Raw genomic sequence first — 19,040 nt, 5'->3', positions numbered from 1 at the left:
TAAGGGGCATGATCATTACACAGGTGCACCTTGTGCTCTGGACAATAAAAGTACACTCTAAAATGTGCAGTTTTGTCGCACAACACTATGTCACAGATTTTTGAGGGATTTTGAGGGAGCGTGCAATTCGCATGCTAACTGCAGGAATATCCAGCAGAGCTGTTGGCAGAGAATTTGATGTTGATTTCTCTATCATAAGCCGCCTCCAACTCGTTTTAGAGAATTTTGCAGTACGTCCAACCAACCTCATAACTGCAGACCACGTGTAGCCACGCCAGCTCAGGACCTCCACATCCGGCTTCTTCACCTGTGGGATCATCTGAGACCAGCCACCCAGACAGCTGATAAAACTGTGGGTTTGCACAAACAAAGAATTTCTGCACAAACTGTCAGAAACCGTCTCGGGGAAGCTCATCTGCGTGCTCGTCATCCTCACCAGGGTCATGGCCTGACTGCAATTCAGCGTCGTAACTGACTTCAATGGGCAAATGCTCACCTTCGATGGCCACTGGCACGCTGGTGAAGTGTGCTCTTCAAGGATGAATCCCGGTTTCAACTGTACCAGGCAGATGGCAGACAGAGTGTAACGTTGTGAACAGAGTGCCCCAAGGTTGGTGGTGGGGTTATGGTATGGGCAGACATAAGCTATTCACAACAAACACAATTGCATTTTATCGATGGCAATTTGAATGCACAGTAATACCGTGACGAGATCCTGAGGCCCATTCTCGTGCCGTCACCTCATGTTTCAGCATGATAATGTATGGCACCATGTCGCAAGAATCTGTACACAATTCCTGGAAGCTGAAAATGTCCCAGCTCTTCCATGGCCTGCATACTCACCAGACATGTCACCCATTTAGTATGTGTGGGATGCTCTGGATTGATGTGTACGACAGTGGGTTCCAGTTCCCGTCAATATCCAGCAACTTCACACAGCCATTGAAAAGGAGTGGGACAACATTCCACAGACCCCAGTCAACAGCCTGATCAACTCTATGCGAAGGAGATGTGTCGCTCTGCATGAGGCAAATGGTGGTCACACCAGATACTGACTGGTTTTCTGATCCACGCCCCTACTTTTTTTTAAAGGTATCAGTGACCAACAGATTCATATCTGTATTCCCAGTTGTGAAATCCATAGATTAAGGGTAATTAATTTATTTCAATTTACTGATTTATGAACTGTTATGAACTGTAACTCAGTAAAATCTTTGAAATTGTTGCATGTTGCTTTAATATTTTTGTTCAGTATGTGTATATATACAGTGCCTTTGGAAAGTATTCAGACCCGTAGATTTTTTCCACATTTTGTTACGTTACAGCCTTATTCTAAAATTGATTAAAATAAAAAAATCTCAGCAATTTACACACAAAACCCCATCATGACAAAGCGAAAACAGGTTGTTAGAAATTTTTGCAAATGTTTTCAAAATTAAAAACAGAAATACTTTCTTTACCTAAGTATTCAGACCCTTTGCTATGAGACTTGAAGTTTACCTCAGGTGCTATGTAAATAATCCATTACCTTTGATTCTCTTCATCAGATGTCACTTCCAGGAATCCCAGGTCCATAACAAATGTAGTTTTGTTCGAAAAAGCTCATCATTTATGTCCAAAAAGCTCTGTGTTGTTAGCACATGATCTAAGCCCGCCGGACTTGCCTTCATGAAAGAGGGGAGAAAAAATATTTACGTTTGTTCAAACATGTCAAACGTTGTATAGCATAAATCATTAGGGCCTTTTTCAACCAGAACATGAATAATATTCAAGGCGGACGATTGCATTCTCTTTTAAAACATATTGGAACGAGAGCACCCAACATGAACTCGCGCGCCAGAGTCTTGTCGGCCACCACCGTTCCAAGGCTCTTGTTCGTTCAGTTCTTACAGTAGAAGACTCAAACAACTTTGTAAAGACTGGTGACATCTAGTGGAAGCCATAGGAAGTGATCAACGATTAATAAGCCCCTGTGTGTTTCAATGGCATAGGTTTAAAGGTAATTCAACACATCAGGTATCCACTTCCTGTCAGAATTTGTCTCAGGGTTTTGACTGCCATATGAGTTCTGTTATACTTACAGACACCATTCAAACAGTTTTAGAAAATTCAGAGTGTTTTCTATCCAAACCTGAACAATAATATGCATATTCTAGCTTCTGAGTTGGTGTAGGAGGCAGTTAAAAATGGGCACATATTTTTTTCAAAATTCTCAATACTGCCCCCTATCCCCAACAGGTTTTAACATCCTTGAAATGTTTCTTTAACTTGATTGGAGTGCACCTGTGGTAAATTCAATTGATTGGACACTATTTGAAAAGGCACACACCTGTTTATATAAGATCCCACAGTTGACAGTACACGTCAGAGCAAAAACCAAGCCATGAGGTCGAAGGAATTGTCCGTAGAGCTCCGAGACAGGATTGTGTCGAGGCACAGATCTGGGGAAAGGTACAAAAAAAATTCTGCAGCATTGAAGGTCCACAAGAGCATAATGGCCTCCATCATTCTTAAATGGAAGAAGTTTGTTTTAATTTCCACATATATAAAGGATGAGGCTATTGAGTGGCAATGCGGACTTAAGAGTCTACATTGGAAAGTTGAAATCCCCTGCATGTTAGCTAGTGGGAAAACCACCTTTTGGATTTTTACATGTTTATTTTTTGGGTTTTGTATAGTTCAAGGTCAGGGTTCATATCGTTTGTTTACGCTCAGTGAGATAGAGGAGAGTTCAACACATGGAAAAAAGTACCACCCCATTTTTACAGTAAGATTCAGTCTGGATATTGAATGGTCAAAGCGCAATGGCAGGTAACAGACTACGTGTATGTACATGGAACATTAGAGGGAGCCATAACCCCATTAAAAGGAAGAAGATACTATCCTTTTTGAAAAAAGAAAATATTGATATTGCCCTGTTACAAGAAACCCATTTGAATGATAAGGAGCATCTGAAATTACAACAAGGGGGGTTTGGTCAAGTGTATTTTTCATCATTTACATCCAGAAGTAGAGGTGTAGCAATTCTTGTGAAAAAGAACCGGCCACTTAAGGTCTTGAAGTGTGTGAAAGATAAATTGGGTCGCTTTGTTATAATTAATGGTACTTTACAAGGGCAGAGCATTTCCATAATGAATATTTACTTCCCCCCTGCCCACCCCCCTGACTTCCTCACTAAGGTATTTCTAGACTTTTCAGAATTAAACTCAGACACTGCAGTGGTCGGAGGGAATTTTAATTGTTTGTTGAACCCCCTTATTGATAAGCTTCCCAGTGGTATAGCCTCGCTCTCTCCTCAAGCTAAGTCACTTACAGCCATTTGTGATGATCTGGGGTATGCTGATGTTTGGAGAGCTTTTCATCCCTCCAACAGAGAGTTCACTTTTTTCTCTGCACCTCATGGATGTCAGACTAGAATAGATTACTTTTTTATGCCCAGGACGTCGCTGCAGTCTGTTTTATCCGCTAGGATAGGAAGCATAGTCATATCTGATCATGCGGAGGTGATCCTGGACATAAAACTCAACGGGGCATTCAATCAGTCAAGACATTGGAGGTTGAATACAACCATTCTTAAAGACCATACATTCACATCATATTTTATTACAGAGTTTAAAGCATTTTTCTCTATTAACTCTCAATCAACAGATAACCCCTCACTCCTTTGGGAAACCTGTAAGGCGTACGCCAGGGGTCTGATTATGTCATACGCAGCCACTAAGAGGCAGAAAAAGCGTGAAAAGCAAAAAACACTAGAGGGTGAATTGGGAACTAAAGAGAAGGACTACATTAAAACTCCCACTCCTGCCCTATTAAAGGAAATAGCAGTCATTAGATCAACGCTGGACTCCCTCCTAACACAGGACGCTGAAAAGAAAATGAGATTTGTCAAGCAAAAGCTATATGAACATGGCGATAAGCCAGGAAAGTACTTGGCGTACCTAGCTAAAAAGAGAGCTGACTCACAGTCAATTGCGGCTATTACTGATTCTGATGGCAATCATTTATATGAAAATAAATTGATAAATGACTCATTTAAGACATTTTATGCAAATCTTTACGCCTCAGAACTGCCAAATGACGCACCCAAGTTAATGGAGAACTTCTTTTCTAAGATTGAGCTCCCTACTATCTCCGAAGAACAGAAGTCTCTCCTTAATGCCCCTATTACTGAGGAAGAGATAATGTCCGCAATTAAGAATCTGCAAAATGGTAAGGCCCCAGGACCGGACGGGTTTTGTAGTGAGTTCTATAAAGAGTTCCATGGCCTGATCTTTGAGCCATTGCGTGATATGTTTAACCACTCATTTTCAAATGACCAGCTCCCCCAAACGCTGCGAGAAGCCAACATATCACTTATTCTCAAAAAGGGAAAATGTCCGGAGTCTTGTTCCTCGTACAGACCAATTTCCCTTCTGAATGTGGATAGAAAATTGCTTTCTAAAATTCTAGCCACAAGATTAGAGGACTCACTGCCACTGATTGTGAAAGGAGACCAAACTGGCTTCATTAAGGGACGTAGGTCATGTAACAATGTCAGACGGCTCCTTAATGTAATTGAAGTCTACCAACAAAGTGCTATGGATGGTCTTGTGCTCTCCCTAGATGCTGAGAAAGCATTTGATCGTGTGGAGTGGTCTTACCTATTCTTTGCTCTAAATACATTTGGTCTGGGGGACAACTTTATAAAATGGGTGAAAGTTTTATATGATGATCCTCAGGCTGCTGTCCTTACTAATGGACTACGGTCAAATAGCTTCTCTATACACAGAGGTACCAGACAGGGCTGTCCTCTGTCCCCCCTCCTATTTGCACTTGTTATGGAACCACTGGCCGAGGCCATCAGGGTAACGCCTGCTATACAGGGACTGCTCATTGGTGATGTTCACCATAAAATAAGCTTGTATGCTGATGATGTCCTGATATTTATTTCTAATCCCGAGACTTCAATCACATCTCTGATTAACACTATTGAGTTATTCAGCGAATTCTCAGGCTACAAGATTAACCTAACTAAATCAGAGGCTATGCCACTTGGTAACCTTCACTCTGTACCTAACACTTCTCCCCCCTTCCCTTTTAAATGGTCTCCCTCAGGTTTTACGTATCTGGGTATATTTGTAACTCCTAAATTCCAACAAATGTACAAAGCCAATTTTGTTCCCTTGTTTGACACAATAAGACAGGATCTGGAGCGCTGGAACTCGCTTCCGATTTCATGGTTGGGTAGAATATCCCTCTTGAAAATGAACATTTTACCTAGGCTACTTTACCCAATCCAAATGATCCCAGTATTACTCTCCAATAAGGTAATAAAGGATGTAAATGGATGGCTAAGTTCCTTTATATGGAGTAAACGCAAGCCAAGACTTAAGATGGCAATATTGCAGCTGCCAAATTCTATGGGTGGCTTGGATCTACCCAATATCAGGCTCTATCAGTGGTGTGCCCACCTATGTTATATCTCAGACTGGATCACAAACGATGACTCCTCTATTTGGTTTGACATTGAGACTTCTCTTTCAAAATACCCTTTACAGGACCTTTTGTTTCTCACAAGTTTCAAGTCTGTAAAAGATCGCTGTAACAACCCCATTACACTTAACACACTCAAAGTATGGAGGTCAGTTCAACGTTTCCTGGGAAGGTCCAAACTAACCTCTGCTCTTACCCCAATTCTTAACAACCCAGATTTTGTCCCAGGATTGCTGGATGCTGGCTTTAACGTTTGGCTTAATAAGGGCATACACAGACTAAATGACTTATTTGCGGATAAGATTTTATTGTCATTTGAGCAGATGGTCGAGAAATATCAACTCCCAAAGCAGGACTTTTTCCGTTTCCTACAAGTAAGACACTATATTCTGAAGAGCACCACCTTAATTGGTAACCCTGATATGTCTGTCATTGAAAGAATGCTTTTTTCCCCACAAAGGAAAATGTCTGTAAGTCTGTTTTATGATGCTTTAAGGTCCTTTTCCGCTGTCGACACACAGAGAGTGAAACAAGTGTGGGAGAAAGAACTGTCTGTTACCATTGACGAAGAGATGTGGGAGGACATTTGGAAATATGCAAAAACAATATCTATATGTAATCGTACTAAAGCAATTCAATTAAGAATAATACACAGATTGCATATATCCCCAAATCGCAGACATGCATTTAGCCCCGCTTCCTCCTCTCCTCAGTGTCTCAAATGTAAAACTGATACAGGCACCCTAACACATTGTTTATGGTCATGTCCCAAAATACAAAGATATTGGTCTGGTGTTCTGCAAGAGATTGAAAAGATCCTAGGGGTCGATCTAGAATTGGACCCAGTTTCTCTACTGTTAGGTCTCCCTAGTAGGCATGTAACTTCTGTGGGTAAGAGGAGGCTTTACAACATCCTCACCTTCGCAGCGAGAAAAAACATACTTTTACAGTGGATTAGTGATAAGGTTCCCTCTATTAAAGATTGGCATAAGATACTATTTGAATGGGTCCCGCTGGAATATCTGACATGTACATTGCACTCTAAGACAGATCAGTTCTACAAAGTATGGGAACCTTACCTAAATTACCTAGAACCTGAAGTATCAGCTATTATGCTGCAAGGATTCTCTTAGAATGGTGATCTATGTATTCCAGAATTACACTGTACGGTCCGTGTCAGGAACTCAACTTCTTGGTTTAAACTGAGCATTTTATTTTATTTATTTATTATGTTTTTATTGTTATTTTTTTTTTCTGTTTATGTTTGTTTAAAATGTATGTATTGAGGGATGCAATGAGGGGGATGGGGTGAGAGAAGCGGGGAGAGGGAAACGGTGAGTGTGTGTGTACGTGCGTGCATACATACGGATATGTGTAAGCGAGTGCTGTTTTTTTTGCCTTGTCTTTGTTGTTGTATCTCTTAATATGGGTGAAAATTGTGAAACTCCAATAAAAAATACTGTTACAAAAAATGGAAGAAGTTTGGAACCACCAAGACTCTTCCTAGAGCTGGCCGCCCGGTCAAACTGAGCAATCGGGGAAGAAGAGCCTTGACCAGGGAGGTGACCAAAAACTTGATGGTCACTCTGACAGAGCTCCAGAGTTCCTCTGTGGAGACGGGAGAACCTTCCAGAAGGACAACCTTTTCTGCAGCACTCCACCAATCAGGCCTTTATGGAAGAGTCGCCAGACGGACGCCACTCTTCATTAAAAGGCACGACAGCCCGCTTGGAAATTGCCAAAAGTCACCTAAAGACTCTCAGACCATGAGAAACAGGATTCCAAGATTGAACTCTTTGGCCTGAATGCCAAGCATCACGTCTGGAGGAAACCTAGTACCATCCCTACAGTGAAGCATGGTGGTAGCAGCATCATGCTGTGGGGATGTTTTTCAGCGGCAGGGACTGGGAGACTAGTCAGGATTGAGGGAAAGATGGAAGGAGCAAAGAAAAATCAAATTGTATTGGTCACATACACATGGTTAGCAGATGTTATTGCGAGTGTAGCGAAATGCTTGTACTTCTAGTTCCGACAGTGCAAGTAATATCTAACAATTCCACAAGAAATACCTAATACACACAAATCTAAGTAAAGGAATGGAATAAGAATAATAAATATATGGATGAACAAAGTCAGAGCGGCATAGGCTAAGATGCAATAGATAGTATAGCATATAGTATATACATATGAGATGAGTAATGCAAGATATTGTGGCAGACCAGGTGTTTGGTCAAAACGTTTTCACAGATCAGACACGGACAGAGTAGGATTAGCTCGGTTTAAAGGGTGTTTATTTGAATAACAAACCACAAGAAAAGAATAGGTCTCCCCCATGAGACCCTCTCCAGGATACCGTCTTCTGGGCTCCGGGTCTTGCTGTATCCTGTGGGGAACAAAAACTGAGCTCCCTCCTTTTATCTCTCGAACCGTCCCCAACTATACGGGAGCAACCTTTCTTCCCCCAGTCCCTTCTCCCGTGTGCTGGAGGGACTCGTCTAGCTGGTGAGCAATCAGCCCTTGATTACTCACAAACCACAATCAGCCCCAATTAATCCTGGCTGGGAGAGCCCGTTGAGACCTGGCATGTCCAGCAGAGGGAGCCATCGCCTCGTGATGTAGACTGTCTGTCACCAGGCCTTGACGAGTCTCCCCCTTGGTGGCTGACCTGCTGTACGCGCCCCCCCCCCCCCCCCATAGCTCTGTCAGGGAGGGGGCTGTCATCAGTGCGATGTATGTCTTCTTTCTCGATAGGGCATCCGCGTTTCCATGCTTCGCCCCTGACCTGTGCACAACAGAAAAAGAGAAGTGTTGAAGGGACAAGAACCACCTGGTGACCCGATCGTTTGTGTCCCTTCCCCTGGCCATCCAGACCAGGGGAGCATGGTCCGTGACCAGGGTGAAGTGGGTACCTAACAGGTAATACTTGAGTGTCTAGCGCCCACTTCACCGCTAGACACTTTCTCAACAATAGAGTACTTTTTCTCTCTGGGTATCAGCTTTCGGCTTATGTACATGATGGGGTGCTCCTCCCCATCGTGTATCAGGGACAGAACGGCCCCTAGTCCCGTGTCACATGCATCCGACTCGACCAACATTGGCACCTGGAAATTGGGCTTTACGAGAATCGAATGGGAGCACAGCGCTTCCTTCAGGCGCCTGAACGCCGCTTCTGTCTTGCCCATCCATTTCACTGTTTTCGGGAGGCGGGCCCTGGTTAGATCGGTGAGGGGGGAGGCTATAGCCACAAAGTTGGGGATAAATTGGCTATAGTATCCTGCCAGTCCCAGGAAGGACTTGACATGTGTCTTGGTGCGTGGAACAGGCCAGTCACGTATCGTGTGAACCTTCCTATCCTGGGGCTTGACGTTCCCCCGTCCGATCAAATACCCCAGGTACTCCACCTCCTTGAATCCTAGTTTGCATTTCTTAGGGTTCGCTGTCAACCCGGCTTGCCTGAGCGCGTCCAGCACTGCCTGGAGGCGCGTCAGGTGTTCTTCCCAACCTTGGCTGTGGATGATGATATCATCCAAATAGGCTGCTGCGTACTGCTGGTGGGGTCGAAGTACTTTGTCCATCAGGCGCTGGAATGTGGGTGGTGCTCCGTGGAGACTGAACAAGAGCACCCGGTACTGATATAATTTGTCTGGTGTCGAAAACGGCGTCTTTTCCCGGGAGGAGGCTGCCAACGGTACCTGCCAATATCCTTTGGTCAGGTCAAGGGTGCTGATGTACCGGGCCTTTCCCAATCGGTCGATGAGCTCGTCCACCCTCGGCATGGGGTAGGCGTCGAACAAACTGATGTCGTTCACACCCCGGAAATCATTACAGAAGCACAGGCTACCGTCCGGTTTGGGCACCAACACGATGGGGCTGCACCATATACTGTGGGACTCTTCAACGACCCCCATCCTCAGCATAGCCTCCACTTTCTGCTTCACAGTCTTCCTTCGGGCCTCCGGAATCCGATATGGCCTCTTTCGTACCGTTTCCCCTGGCCGGGTATGGATGTGGTTTTCAATGAGAGTCGTGCGGCCCGGCTTCTCAGGGGAACACCGCCGTGTTCCGATAGACAAGCTCCCTGAGCATTTGCTTCTGGGCCAGGTCGAGGTCTTCATTGCTTGGGACCAGCACTGGTACCTTTGGCGTCCTGGGTTCCGACCATAACACGGCCAAGGCTGTCCTCTCGTGCCACTTCTTCAACAGGTTCACGTGGTAAATCTGTTGGGGTTTCCGTCTCCCTGGCTGCCGTACGTGGTAATTGACTGGTCCCAGCTTCTCTATCACCTCATATGGTCCGTGCCATGTTGCCAGGAACTTACTTTTGGCCGTGGGGATTTAGACCTAACACCTTGTCTCCCACCTGGAATTCTTGGGGCTGGGTTCCCCAATTGTAGACCTGGGCTTGGGCTCATTGGGCCTTCTCCATATGTTCCCTTACCACTGGCCATATGGCTGTCATCCGCTCCCTCATCGTCTCCACGTGCTCTACCACGCTGCGTAAGGGGATCGTTGGGCTTCCCACACCTCCTTGGCCGAGGTCCAGTAGGCCGCGTGGCCACCTGCCGTAGAGGAGTTCGAAAGGGGAAAAGCCAGTGGACTGAGGTACTTCTCGGATTGAGAACATTAGGTGGGGTAGTAGCTGGTCCCAGTTCTTCCCGTCCTGCTCGATGACCTTCCGCAGCATTTGTTTGAGCGTTTTATTGAACCGCTCGACGAGCCCATCCGTCTGTGGGTGAAAGACGGAGGTCCGGATCTGCTTGATCTCCAGGAGACCACACAAATGTTTCATTAGGCGGGACATAAACTGAGTACCTTGGTCTGTCAGGATCTCGTTCGGGATGCCCACCTGGCTATAGAGGTGGAACAGCTCCCGGGCGATTCCCTTGGATACCGCCGCCCGTAGGGGAATGGCGTCGGGATACTGGGTGGCATAGTCTACTATTACCAGGATGTACCGGTGTCCTCATGCTGTTTTTTACCAGGGGTCCTACTATGTCCATGGGGAGACGTTCAAAGGGAACCCCGATGATCATTAGGGGGACCAATGGGTTTCAGAAGTGGGTTTTTGGGGCAGTGATTTGACACTCCGGGCAGCTGCGACAATAGTCTTCCACGGCCCTCCTCATCCCGGGGCCAGTGGAACCAAGCGGCGATTCCCGGGTCTTCTCCATTCCCAGGTGCGCCCCCAACAGGTGGGTTTGAGCCAGCTAAAGAATGGTTCCCACATAGCGTCAGGGCAGCAACAATAACCTCTCGAAGTTCCCGCTGTTGGCGCGACACCTGATACAAAAGATTATTCTTGATTTGGAAATGGGGGTATCGCCAGTCACTCACCCCCCCCAGTCACTCACCCCCGGTCCCGTGTGGCTCAGTTGGTAGAGCATGGTGTTAGCAACATCAGGGTTGTGGGTTCGATTCCCACGGGGGACCAGTACGGAAAAAAATGAATGAAATGTATGCATTCACTACTGTAAGTCGCTCTGGATAAGAGCATCTGCTAAATGACTAAAATGTAAAAAATGTAAAGGTAGCTGTCCATTGACCGCAGAGGCTTTCAAGTTCGTATCCTCCCACTGGGCAGTCCCAAATTGTCCCCTCAGTTGGCCCCCAGTGGGTGTCTCGACTGGCCCCTAGAAATTGAGGAGGGGGATGCTGGGCTCCTCCTCCAGTGGTTCCCCAGGGGGTTGGGGTTCCGGCGCCCCCTCTGACTCCGACTCCGGACCTGTAGATACAGGTTGGTCAACCATTTGCTTCCGGGCCGCACAGGCGATGGGTCGTCCTCGCTCTCGTCTTCGGCTGGCTCGAACCTTTTTCCTCAGCTCATGCCTCCACAGAGCCGCAAACAGCGGACAATCTCGTCCCACTAGGAGAGGTACCGGCAACTCTGGTACGGCACCCACCATCATCTGGCAGTTCCCTTGTCGTGTCACGATGTTGGCCCATACAGTTGGATACCGCTTTGTGTCACCGTGAACACAAGAAATGGACATCTCCCTACCACGTTCGGTCCCCTGGTTCAGCAGGCTCGTAGTTACGAGCATAACCATACTTCTGGAGTCTAATAGAGCTTCCGTGTGGTGTCGTCAACCTTCACCGGGACCATGGGTGCAGTTAATTCGTGGTGCGCCCAACCGGAGGTGATGTAGTTCACTGCGTGACCCACCTCGCCTCCGGGGCTTGCTGATGCATCGACTCCTCTCGAGCCTGGCAATTCCAGGCAATGTGCCCCTGGGCGCCACACTCAAAACACCTCCTTTGGTCTCCATCTACCTGGGGTCGTCGGTGACGCGTCGGCCCTGCCCCAGCCATCTCTCCGTGGGTTTGTGATCCTTTGGCCCTGCTGACTGTCGGTTTGGGATACACAGCGGGGGGGGGGGGGTTGTCCTTCCATCCCCTCGAACGGGTCCCCGACTCGGCCCGGCTCGGCTCCCACTTAGCAGGGCCTGAGTGTTCTGATGCGTCTCCACTGCTTCCAGGAGGCCCTCCAAGGTCTGGGGCACGCATAGACTCGTTGCCCTCTTCATGTCGTGGGGTAGCACCCGTAAGAAGCGATTCGGTACCACTTTGTCTAGGATGGCAAGGGTGGATACGTTGGTTAGGAGCCATGCCCTGGTGACGCGCAGTAGGTCACTCATCTGGGCTCGGGGGATGCGTCGGCTACGAACCTCCAGTTGTGGAACAGTTGAGCCCGATAGGCCAGGCTGTACCCGTAGCGGCTGAGTATCTCCCGTTTGCGACCGTCGTAGTTAGCCGCCTGTTCGTCGTTCAGGTCCCAATACGCATTCTGGGCATTCCCAGAGAGGAACGGAGCCAGCAGACTTGCCAACTTTGGCCTTGGCCATCCTTCCCGTAGTGCTGTCTGTTCAGAGCGTCTTCTGGGCTTCGGGTCTTGCTGTATCCTGTGGGGAACAAAAACTGAGCTCCCTCCTTTTATCTCTGGAACCGTCCCCAACTATATGGAAGCAACCTTTCTTCCCCCAGTCCCTTCTCCCGAGTGCTGCCCTTCTGGCAGCTGTATGGGACTCGTCCAGCTGGTGAGCAATCAGCCCTTGATTACTCACCACCCACAATCAGCACCAATTAGTCCTGGCTGGAGAGCCCGTTGAGAACTGGCATGTCCAGCAGAGGGAGCCATCGCCTCATAATGTAGACTCCGTCTGTCACCAGGCCTCGACGAGTCTCCCCTTGGTGGCTGACCTGCTGTACGCCACAATATGTAAACATTATTAAAGTGGCATTATTAAAGTGACTAGAGTTCCATTTATTAAAGTGGCCAATGATTTCAAGTCTGTATGTAGGCAGAAGCCTCTCTGTGCTAGTGATGGCTATTTAACAGTCTGATGGCCTTGAGATAGAAGCTGTTTTTCAGTCTCTCTGTCCCAGCTTTGATACACCTGTACTGACCTCGCCTTCTGGGTGGTAGCGGGGTGAACAGGCAGTGACTCGAGTGGTTGTTGTCCTTGATGATATTTTTGGCCATCCTGTGACATCAGGTGCTATAGGTGTCCTGGAGGGCGTGTAGTTTGCCCCCGATGATAGGTTGTGCAGACCGCACCCCCCTCTGGAGAGCCCTGTGGTTGTGGGCAGTGCAGTTGCAGTTGGTGATACAGCCCGACAGGATGCTCTCAATTATGCATCTTTAAAAGTTTGTGAGGGTTTTAGGTGGCAAGCCAAATTTCTTCAGCCTCCTGAGGTTGTAAAGAGAATTCCTTGATGAAAACCTTCTCCAGAGTGCTCAGGACCTCAGACTGGGGTGAAGGTTCACTTTCCAACAGGACAATGACCCAAAGCACAAAGCCAAGACAATGCGGGAATGGCTTCGGGACAAGTCTCTGAATGTCCGTGAATGGCCCAGCCAGAGCCCGGACTTGAATCTGATCTAACTTCTCTGGAGAGACGTGAAAATAGCTGTGCAGTGACGCTCCCCATCCAACCTGACAGAGCTTGAGACAATCTGCAGAGAAGAATGGGAGAAACTCCCCAAATACAGGTGTGCCAGCTTGTAGCGTCATACCCAAGAAGAATCGAGTCTGTAATCACTGCCAAAGGTGCTTCAACAAAGAACTGAGTAAAGAGTCTGAATACTTCCAGTCAAAATTTTGGACACACCTACTCATTCAAGGGTTTTCTTTATTTTTACTATTTTCTATATTGTAGAATAATTGTGAAGACATCAAAACTATGAAATAACACATATAGAATAATGTAGTAACCAAAATAGTGTTAAACAAATCAAGATATATTTGTATTTGAGATTCTTCAAAGCAGCCACCCTTTGCATTGATGAAAGCTTTGCACACTCTTGGCATTCTCTCAACCAACTTCATGAGGTAGTCACCTGGAATGCATTTCAATTAATAGGTGTGCCTTGTTAAAAGTTAATTTGTGCTTCACAGAGTTCAAGTAACAGACACATCTTCACATCAACTGTTCAGATGAATTACCGCAAAGAAACCACTACTAAAATATACCAATAAGAAGAAAATACTTGCTTGGGCCAAGAACATGAGCAATGGACTGGTGGAAATCTGTCCTTTGGACTGAGTCCAAATGTGCAATTTTTGCTTCCAACTGCTGTGTCTTTGTGAGACGCATAGTAGGTGAACGGATGATCTCTGCATGTGTGGTTCCCACCGTGAAGCATGGAGGAGGAGGTGTGATGGTGTGGGGCTGCTTTGCTGGTGACACTGTCTGTGATTTATTTAGAATTCAAGCCACCCTTAACCAGCATGGCTACCACAGCATTCTGCAGCGACATGTCATCCCAACTGGTTTGTGCTTAGTGGGACTATAATTTGTTTTTCAACAGGACAATGACCCACACACCGCCAGGCTGTTTAAGGGCTATTTGACAAAGAAGGAGAGTGATGGAGTGCTGCATCAGATTACCTGTCCTCCACAATCTGCCATCAAGTGCTCAGCATATGTGAGGAAAGCATTCCAGGTGAAGCTGGTTGAGAGAATGCCAAGTGTGTGCAAAGCTGTCATCAAGGCAAAGGGTGGCTACTTTGAAGAATCTCAAATATCAAATATATTTGTGTTTGTTTAACACTTTTTTGGTTACTACATGATTCCATATTTTTTTTCATAATTTCATGTCTTCAGTTTTATTCTACAATGGTAAAAATAAAGAAAAACCCTTGAATGAGTAGGTGATTTGTGTCCAAACTTTTGATTGGTACTGTATGCAAATGTGATACTTCAATTTTTAATTTTTAATAAATTATCAAACATTTTTAAAAACCTGTTTTTGCTTTGTCATTATGGGGTATTGTGTGTAGATGATGAGTGAAACATTTTTTTAAATAAATTTTAGAATGAGGCTGTAATGTAACAAAATGTGGAAAACGTCAAGGGGTCTGAATACTTTCCGAAGGCACTCTATATTACTTTTTTTACAGTGGCATGAAAACATATTCAGAAAAGAAAACTCGGAACAACTTTTTTTTTAAACAAAGAAACCTGAAGGAAAGAAAGATAGGAAGCTAATGATATCCAATCAGATCCTATCACATGTATTTTTGGAGATGCGGGTGACAGAAAGAATATCCCATTTGATTGTCAGTAAAACATAAAAGAGAGGAGGACAAACAAGAGATGCGGGAAATAAAAGATATGTACAGCTGGGTGTGTGAGTGCGTGCTGCATTTAATGGAGGTTTTAGAAACAATAAACACATGTCCCAAAGTGAGACAATTCTGTCGACATTGACAACCCAGAAGAGAAAAAAATAGAAAGTTCATGAGATCAGATGAAAGATCTCTAAAACAACTCAAAAGTAAATGATAATTGAATTTATATTTCAATGAGTCCCCTCTCTTGTTGAGGGTGCACATCTCAGTGTCGTGTCATCAAACTCCCAGTCCATCCTAATCATCACGTTATAAATTGGTCTTGGATCTGTGCCATGTCGCTTCAGCCCAGTTTATTCCACTCCTGAGTGAAATGTATTCGTTTGAGAGAGAAAAAAAATTACATACATTTCCACTGCTATTGTGATTTTTTTCAAGCAATCATAAATATTGTTTAAAATGGGCGATGACAGCTTACAGTGACGTGTCTGTCCGTGCACCTTTCCGGAATGGTGATTTGGAGACTTTTTTGACTCGCCCTGCCCATCATTGCGCTGCGCGTTATAAAAATCGCGCCCCATGAGTGGGTACCCTCCAGAACGCACAGGAGCAGAATACGCCCGAGGACAGCTTCTATCTACACCATCCTTTAAACCCTCAACTCAGTGTAAGTACTTATATTACACCTATAGGCATTCTTTAAACAAGATTAGTTTAGGATCATTTTTGTAACCTTTTTGTCTAACCTTTCTATACATAGGCCTATAGGTTTTAAAGGGTTTTCTATAAAGCTTTTATCAACCAATTTCACTGCCTTCACTGAAACTGACATTTTTTCAACAATTAATCTGAGGAAGTCAAATAAATATAAATTACATTTTAAACAACAAAAATATATCAGTATAAGGTATCCTTCTGGTAATGTCGACAACAGGTAGGGAACATACTTGACTTCTGACTTTTCAAGTTCTCAAGTTTTTCCATGGTATACATTTTATAAGATTTCATAGCCTTAGCAATTCAGAGCCTTGACAATGAAATGGTTAATATGGTGCAAAGTAGTTTTCTGATATTTTTCTCTTTTGATTCCTCAACGTTAAAGATGCATCCTAACTTGGGTACCTGGCTGGGCGCACTGACTGTCCTCGTCTGGACCTTTATATGCATCGGGACGCTCGCGGAAGGCTACCCGGTCAAACCTGAAAACCCCGGCGAAGATGCGCCGGCGGAGGAACTTGCCAAGTATTACTCCGCTCTCAGACATTACATCAACCTCATTACAAGGCAGAGGTGAGTGCTTTAACCCGGGTCTGACAAACTGGTGTTCTAAATGAAGAAATGATAAGGCTGAACGTTTTCTTTGTGAATATCCTTAGATATTCTTTTATGAGTAAGCCATAGGTCTAATTCAGAAAAAAAACATAATGATACTGTGATTATAAACGTATTTGTTAGCGCCTTTCATACAAACAAATTACAGCCCAAACCTGAAAGTGCTGTAGGTCTACAAATGAGCACTTCAAAGAAACAGCAAAAACATGGAAGTGAAGTAATCAAATGATTAATATCAAACTATATATCAGACTACTGTACATCTAAAACTTAGAAACTCAATAACTAACCATCTTGGGGTCTAAATATGTGGGACCCTTTTAAAGTGAATTAACCCATGTGTAGCTGGTTTGTATGTCTAATAATGGTGTTATTTCTTGCTCTAGTCCAAATACCAACTAATCCAATCATGAATTCAGGAGACTAAAATAATATAGAAGGAGACTAAAACAATAAAGAAGCGTCACATTAAACCAGGGCAAACTTGTTAAGTATGCTGTGTGTTGTCTATATGAAACTCCATCTTTAATTCCACAGTAGTACCCCACTGATGCTTAATTAGCGTCATACCACATATAAGGCTATTCACCCTCCGTTCAGTCACACTCTATTCACAAATCTCAGTGTGAAATTAGTCTTGTTTTATTTATTTATTACCAGGTAAGTTGACAGAGAACACATTCCCATTTACATCAACAACCAAGGGAATAGTTGTATTTGTATTTCTTTTTACCAGGGGAAAGAGTGCCTCTTACTGGCCCTCCAAAACCACTTCCAGCAGCATCTGTTCTGGCATCCAGGGACCGACCAAGAAGAACCCTGCTTAGATTCAGAGGCTACAATCATTAACAGTTTCAGCTTGTATTGTGAATGTGTTTCTTCTGTTAGAGTGTTGATGTTAAGAGTGGGAAAGGGTCATTACAAATGCCATGAGAAGAGCAGAGTTGACAACCAACAAAACAATAATTTATTGTTATACAGAAGGGCTCTAAGGACAGGTCTCAATAACCAGACTTACATTCATATTGGCTCTAGAACATTTATAGTGGGGTCAGTTATCTCATGTGGGTAGCACAGAAGGTCTAGTTCCTGAAGTTTAGTCAATGAGAAGTATGAAATTCCTGTCTCACCATCTCCTGTTTCACTCTCATGACATCTTTGTCTCTCTCTCTCGCTTTCTCTTTCTCTCTTTCTTTCTCTCTCTTTTTCTTTTTTTCTCTCTCTCACTCTCTCGCTTCCTCTCTCTCTCTTTCTTTCTCTCTCTTTTTCTTTCTTTCTTTCTCTCTCTTTTTCTTTTTTCTCTCTCTCTCGCTCTCTCTCTCGCAGGTATGGGAAGAGGTCCAGCCCTGACACACTGGATTCACTGATCTCAGACCTGCTGCTAAAGGAGAGCACAGATACGCTCCCACAGTCCAGGTACTGTCGGTGTGTGTGTGGGTGTGTGTGTGGGTGCGTGTGTGTGTGTGTGTGTGTGTGTGTGTGTGTGTGTGTGTGTGTGTGTGTGTGTGTGTGTGTGTGTGTGTGTGTGTGTGTGTGTGTGTGTGTGTGTGTGTGTGTACATCTCTGAGTAACTCATGTTTTGTAGCGAGTAAAGTGTAGGCAGGTATATGTGTGAGTGATCCACTGTTTATAGCATTGCATGCATGTGCCTAGATATTGACGTTCTTAACAAAACACTATTTGAATGGATCTGTTCCTCTGGTCTAATGGCAGTTTGCACATAATTGTCATTTGATTTGTTCCTCCCCAGATATGATGAACCGTCGTTGTGGTAACCGTGTCACTGTCCCCGCCCAGCACCCTACGATCGCCACGACAATATACTGACCTCAACAACATGGCCGCCTCACCATGGCCGATGCCCCATCCTAACAACCCCAGCTAGCACCCTACCATCCCCCTCTCCCCATCCTCCATCCAGAGGCTACTCCTGTGCCAGATAACTAACTGCATATGTACAGAGTCTTATTTAAGTCACCTGTACATTGGTAAGTCAGGGGAGAGAATTATTGATTGTATGGTAAAACTGTACTATTAAATATTAATTATATAACGGATCTACTTTGCTGTTATTATAAACTTATTTCAAATGAGTGTTTAGCCAAGAGAGGAAATGAAGGTTCCTCCTGGCTTTGTACATTATACTGAAGAGATAGTACGTCTTTAAATGATGTGCATGTGGACACTCACAACACACATTTTTGCGATCCCTGGAGAGGTATTAGAAACCAGTTTGTACTCAACTCTTTTCTGGACAATTTGCAATTTGGTGGCTAAGGGCGCACTCTTGTGGTTGATATATTTTATTGCATTTAACACGAGGTGAAGGTGTAACCTGGCCTGAAATCAGAGTAGCTGCTCGCCAGCCAGGCAGCTTCCCTGTAGAAAGCCTAAAGCCTCTTACATAGTGTTGATGAAAAAAGGTATACAAAATTGTATACTATAATTGGGACATTTGTAATGAACTGTTCATTGGAATGGAATAACCTTGGTAACCAGTGGAGGCTGCTGAGGGGAGAACGGCTCATACAAAAGGCTGTAATGGAGCGAATGGAATGGCATCAAACACATGGAAACCATGTCTTTTATGTATTTGATGTAATTCCACTGATTCTGCTCCAGCCATTACCACGAGCTCATCCTCCCCAGTTAAGGTGCCAC

The 19,040-nt window shown here is 44.9% G+C and overlaps 1 protein-coding gene across 1 annotated transcript; it reads left to right on the top strand.

Moving 5' to 3' along the window:
• The first annotated feature begins 15,615 nt into the window (after window positions 1-15,615).
• On the top strand, window positions 15,616-18,438 carry LOC115173219 (pro-neuropeptide Y-like). The gene is made up of 4 exons (XM_029731135.1): window positions 15,616-15,714; window positions 16,150-16,337; window positions 17,706-17,795; window positions 18,130-18,438. Exons 2-4 carry the CDS (start codon window positions 16,150-16,152, stop codon window positions 18,152-18,154), a joined length of 303 nt encoding a protein of 100 aa, XP_029586995.1. The 5' UTR covers window positions 15,616-15,714; the 3' UTR covers window positions 18,155-18,438.
• Window positions 18,439-19,040: the final 602 nt, after the last annotated feature.

This window comes from Salmo trutta, chromosome 34, assembly GCF_901001165.1.
Source record: "Salmo trutta chromosome 34, fSalTru1.1, whole genome shotgun sequence".
Taxonomy (NCBI): Eukaryota; Metazoa; Chordata; class Actinopteri; order Salmoniformes; family Salmonidae; genus Salmo; species Salmo trutta.
The sequence above is the reverse complement of the archived record's forward strand: the minus strand, read 5'-3'. Positions and strand labels throughout refer to the sequence as shown.

Coding starts and splice junctions, on each gene's coding strand:
- LOC115173219 (XM_029731135.1), top strand. CDS start 16,150: ATGCATCCTAACTTGGGTACCTGGCTGGGCGCACTGACTGTCCTCGTC. Junction 16,338..17,705: donor AACCTCATTACAAGGCAGAG/GTGAGTGCTTTA, acceptor TCTCTCTCGCAG/GTATGGGAAGAGGTCCAGCC. Junction 17,796..18,129: donor GATACGCTCCCACAGTCCAG/GTACTGTCGGTG, acceptor GTTCCTCCCCAG/ATATGATGAACCGTCGTTGT.